This window comes from Trachymyrmex cornetzi, unplaced genomic scaffold, assembly GCF_001594075.2.
Source record: "Trachymyrmex cornetzi isolate Tcor2-1 unplaced genomic scaffold, Tcor1.1 scaffold247, whole genome shotgun sequence".
Taxonomy (NCBI): Eukaryota; Metazoa; Arthropoda; class Insecta; order Hymenoptera; family Formicidae; genus Trachymyrmex; species Trachymyrmex cornetzi.
Genome location: NW_017297134.1, coordinates 386,998 through 392,831, shown reverse-complemented (window position 1 = coordinate 392,831; position 5,834 = coordinate 386,998). Strand labels below are relative to the sequence as shown.

The 5,834-nt window shown below is 33.5% G+C and overlaps 1 protein-coding gene across 2 annotated transcripts in view; it reads left to right on the top strand.

Moving 5' to 3' along the window:
- The window catches only part of Ca-Ma2d (Ca[2+] channel Muscle-specific alpha2/delta subunit), a 20,901-nt gene that overhangs the window by 3,826 nt on the left and 11,241 nt on the right, over positions 1–5,834 (top strand). For both annotated transcript variants that reach the window (XM_018507750.1, XM_018507749.1), the window contains exons 4-5: positions 637–1,148; positions 1,411–1,739. In XM_018507750.1, the coding sequence (XP_018363252.1) occupies positions 637–1,148; positions 1,411–1,739 (841 nt within the window). The remainder of the gene's footprint in view (positions 1–636; positions 1,149–1,410; positions 1,740–5,834) is intronic.

Here is a 5,834-nt window from a genome sequence, read left to right as displayed (position 1 = left end):
TTAACCTAATCTGACTGTAAAAATGAGAGATCTCAGTTAATAAAATACCCAATGTATATTTTATCAAATATCACAATAAAATATATTAAAGATTTCATGGTTTAATTTATTTCTATATTTTCATTAAACGTACATTTTTATGTCGATTTGTGTACAACAGCTTTAAAGTGCATTGAGTGCGCACCAGCTCTGCCAGTGAAATACGCTATTAATTTTATTGTTATTTGTTATTGTCATTCTCAGACTTCTAGTCTGAGTAAACATTTGTATTTAAATTATGGACTTGAATAATGATTGAATGTTTTTCACAAAAAGAATCAGCATTTTATACTCCTTTCATTTTATAATTTGATTTATTTATAGTCTTTTTTAAATTTAAATTTTATTTTATATATATATATATATATATATATGTTATAGAATTTTATATATACACTGCTCGATAATTTGTGAATTTAATTTTGAGTTTTGTTTCTGTTCAAATAACTAATATTTTACACACAATCTCAAGACGTAACTACTTGCACAAAACTAATTTGAAACAAAATTATTGTTAATAAGTATAAACAATAATATATTGTTAAAAACAAATCACGTGAAATAAATTGACAAAGAGATATTACGAACTGATTCTAGAGACATGGAACTGATTTCGGACTCGCACTTCTACGACATTCCGGTAAATACGACTTACTCATCGGTTCATATACCAACCAACGTGTACGATCTCACGCAAGATGTAGCCGAAGATATTGCGAGGACTGAACCGTTGGACAATATATTTCGTCAGAATTACGAATCCGATCCGGCATTGTCATGGCAATACTTTGGTACAGTCACTGGTATACTCCGACAATATCCTGCTATGCAATGGCGAACGAATCCTAAAGAAACCAACGATAATGATGACGATGATAATGATAATACAGTTGATAATAATAATAATAATAATGTTAGCAAAAATAATAACGGAGACATCGATGATGTTAATGATGATGACGACGACGGTGACGACGATGATGATTCTCCCGCTGATCAATACGACTGCAGAGTACGTAGTTGGTTCATCGAGGCGGCCACGTGCAGCAAGGATATGGTGATTCTAATGGACATCAGTGGCAGCATGACGGGTTTTGGAAAGACGATCGGTATGGGAGATTAGTTTTATTGAATGGAATTGGAAGTGTATAGCTAAAACTTTTATATCAATTAATCAAGTTTTATAGAAAATTTTAGAGCTTTAGATAAACAAGACGATGAAACAAAAAAATTTTCAATTTGATAAATTAATATTTGTTATTTTTAAATAGTTTATCGCGACTGTTAATTTTATAATTGAAAAGTAATTTAATATTGTTGAGAAGTGTGTATTAATCGCTTCGTCTTAATGAAATGATGATGTTATGACAGCAAAGACGACAGTGAACTCGATTCTGGACACCTTATCGAACAACGATTTCGTCACACTGCTAAAATATAATAACGGGACGACCGAATTCGTGCCGTGTTTTAAGGATATGCTGATTCAAGCCACTCCAGAAAATCTCGATACATTCAAAAAATCCATGAACGAGATTGATCCAGATAACGTCGCCAATCTCACGGAGGCCTTCACTAAAGCATTCAGTCTACTTAAAACTTATCGGGAGGAACGCGGTTGCGACTCACCGTGTAATCAGCTCATCATGCTTGTTACTGACGGTGTTCCTGGAGGGAAACTGGGGAATAATCTAAAGGAGGTTATATAAAATAATTATTTAATTGAATAAACTTTTAATGCACTTTCTTATATTCGAAACGTTGCGTGGCGACGAAACTATTAAGAATCTGCTAAGATAAAATGAAACTGAGTCTGTCCTCTCAATAAACGAGAATAAATTGAAATGAATACAAATAAATTCATAATATAATATATTATAGGACCGTACATGTGATAACACAAACTATAGAATCGAAGCCTTACACGGTCTAGCTGGATCTTAATGCTTGTATGATTCTTATGTGAATTTATATACTACGTATGTAGTCCCACAGAAACACGCGCCGAAAAATAAATTCATTTCGACATTTCCGAATTCGCGCTTCTGATTTTTCAAGTACATTTGAATCCATGAATACATTTGAATTCAACACGATGAATAGCTGTTTTATATTTTAATTCGTTTTAATAAAAAAAATAATATAACACACAGTACGACAAAAATCGATTTTTTTCCTCCTGAAAATCAAAGAGATTCTGAAAGTAGATGTAAAAAAAAAATACCTGTGTCTTGGCGTTTTACCAGATCAAGTCATTGACCTTTTTTATGCAGTTTTTTATCGTATTTGCTTCATATTGGCTTTTTATAATTGTTTTAAATTATATAATAATTTTTTAATAATAATAATTATTATTATACAAAAATTTGAAAATATATAAAAAAAATAATTCTCAGTTTTTTTTTATTTGGACTCATCGCATAATTTCATATACAAAAACGTCAATTATTTATTTTAAAAAATTATTATATAATTTAAAACAATTGTAAAAAGCCAATATGGAACAAATACGATAAATGGTTGCATATAAAACATCAACGATTTGATCTGGTAAAATGCCGAGACACAAGTATTTTTTTTTTTTACCTCTACTTTCAGAATCTCTTTAATTTTTTCATGAGAGGGAATGTGTGTTGTGCTGTGTAATACGAACATGAATACATCCATATATATATCGACGCCTGCTATGAAGAGTAACACGTTTCATTTGTCTTACGAAAAACAATATATTATATGATTACGCGAAAAGAAGCATGTTTCAATTTAATTTATTAAGAATATTATCACGTTTAGTCGCATTTAACGTTTAATCGCGAAAAGTAACATATTTCGCTTTATTCCGCGAAAACTAGTATTTGAACGTTTTATTACGAAGGGTAGCATGTTTCCCTTTAAACTAACACGTAATACTCCGTACATAGTCAAAGAAAAACTTCAAAATAAAATAATGAATTTTCAAGATGTATCAAACCTTTTCACTCGGTCAAAATAGCGAGCGTTAGAGAGATAAGCTTCTAACCCGACGGACAATTCATTGGTGTAAAGTATGATTTTGATCATAAACCGAGGGTGATGAAAATTTTAAAGAAAAATTTAACGGTACAAGAAGTTCGCGCTTATGAGCTTAAAAACTTATATAATCGAAAAATTTCTTTGGGTTTAAAGAAAAAAGAAGAGACCTTATAAATATGGTATCCCGAGGCCTTATTCCAAATGAATTTCACATATTCTACAGAAATGTTACCGCTGACTGATTTAGTTCTTCGTTCATTCGTTTAGTTATTCGTTCACCCGTTCATTCTTTCATTCATCTATATGTTCGTTCGTTTGTCCTTTCTTTCATCTAATCATCCATTTACTAATTCGTTCGTTAATGCATTCATTGATTCATTTGTTCTTGCTTTCTTTTGTCCATTCATACATTCGCTCATGGTTCCGTTTGTTCGTTCATTGAATTCTATCTTTATAACCTTATATATATGGACTCACAAATTTTAATTTTTTTTTTCCGTGTGTATGTTAGCTTGACATAGTAAAAACGTGGAAATAAAATTAAAATAATAAAAATAAAATTATATGACCAAAAAGCAGCAATAACAATGGAGTACGAGGGTCATCTGAAAAGTTTTGAGCCTAACATAGAAACAAGTAATTTTTCGGTCAAATTCAATTTTATTTTTCCACATAGTCTCCTTTTAAGGGGGTATTCTCATGTCAAGGTTAAAATTTTAAGCATATTTTAGGAATTTTTTTTATAAAGAAAATAAAACGCAATCTTTTTAATCTTTTTATATGTTATTACTTGCATCTTATAGTTTATAAAAAAATTTTTTTGGTCATAATTTATTAATATTTTGTGTAATGCTCTCTGTAGTCAAAGATGGTGCCTTGAAAAAAAGCATTGTCAGCGGTGCAAGTGATTTCAGCTCACACTGTCATCTGAAACAAAAAAGTAAAAAAGATTCTTAATCTGTATGCTTGTCGCTATCGCAGGTACCAGAATTGGTCATTTTTATAAAAAAAAAAAAAAAATAGCGGCCATTTGAAATTTTGAAGCAAAAAATCGCAATTTTTCGTGTTTATTGGTGGTCGAAAAAATAAGAAATTTTCATTTAAAAAAAGCGATTCTGGTACCTGCGAGAGCCAATCATATGTAGATTATGCTCAAAAAATTTCAGGCCAATCGGTTGGATAGTTTTTTATTAATCACCTGCACCGACCAAAAAAAAGTGGTTTCGAGAAAAACGCGTTTAAAGTTTTCTTAGTTGATTTTTCGAAGAAAAAATATACTTACACTAATCGGCTATGCCTGCTCCATACAATAGACCTTCAGCTTCCTTAAAAGCATCGTTTTCTTCTGCCCTAGCCGCCCTCAAAGCTGCTCTGGCCTCTTTTGAAGCCGCAGTGGTACAGTGCTCCGCCTTTGTTATGCGCGCTTCGTCGTGCGTCTCCATGAAATTTATAGCTTGCGGACCGATTGTCACACCCATAAGTTCCATTATTTTAATTGAAGGTTTAAAACCTTCATTAAAGATGCATGCTGCCGTAAGTGTGGCAATTTCTAATTTTTTTTTTCCAGTAAAAACGTGTTTGGGAACCAAATTCCACACGCAAGCGTTGAAAGATTCGTTGTTATTTTGAGTGTTTGCTCCCAAGCATCTTTCTAAAAGATCCTCGGACGATAAGTCTTCATAAATAGGCTTAATCAAAGCTGCAACTTCATCATCAAATGCTGGTGGATGTTTATAACTTGCCTCTTGATTTACTGTCTTGAGTTGCTGCCACTTGCACCAAGATTTCGGTCCCTTTGGGCAGTAAGAGTGTTGCGGATTTTCGTCCGTAGAAGTCATGTGATAAAATGTCGCCCACACAGCTTTTCTCATCATATTCTCCTAATGATATACTTTTAAAATATGTAAAAAAAAAAAGATTTTTTGACCCGACACATGAGAATACCCCCTTAAGTCGATACATTTTTTCCAGCGATGCTCCCACCCCTTTAATCCATTCAAATAATACTGAGCGTCTTGTTTTGCAAAATAGGCGTCTACGGATGCGATGACCTCCTCGTTCGATGAAAATTTCTGTCCTCCGAGCCAAACTTTGAGCCTAGAAAACAGAAAAAAGTCGCTGGGGGCTAGATCTGGTGAATACGGTGGATGGTCAATTAATTCGAACCGCAATTCGTGAATTTTTGCCATAGCGACCGCCGAAGTGTGAGACGGTGCGTTATCTTGATGGAACAGCACTTTTTTCTTTTTCAAATGCGGTCGTTTTTTCTCAATTTCTACCTTCAGCTTGTCAAGCAATGATGCGTAGTACGTCCCTATTATTGTTTTACCTTTTTCAAGATAGTCGATCAACACAATTCCATGACTGTCCCAAAAAACAGTCGCCATCACCTTTCCCGCCGATAAAACCGTCTTCGCTTTCTTCGGAGCAGGTTCATCCTTCGCAGTCCACTGTTTTGATTGTTCTTTCGTTTCAGGAGTGAAGTAGAGGACCCAAATTTCATCAACCGTTATTAATCGACGCAAAAAATCCGACTCGTTTCGCTTAAACCGCTCCAACAGGATCTTAGAAATGTTCATTTGAATGCGTTTTTGATCCAGAGTGAGCAAGCGCGACACCCAACGCGCGGTTAACTTACGTATGTGCCTAATTCTTCAGTCAATATATGACAAACACGTTCTTTTGATATACCAACAACCTCTGCTATCTCCCTAATCTTAATTCGACGGTTGTCCATTATCATTTGATGAATTTCTTCGATGTTATCGGTGGTGGTCGCAGTT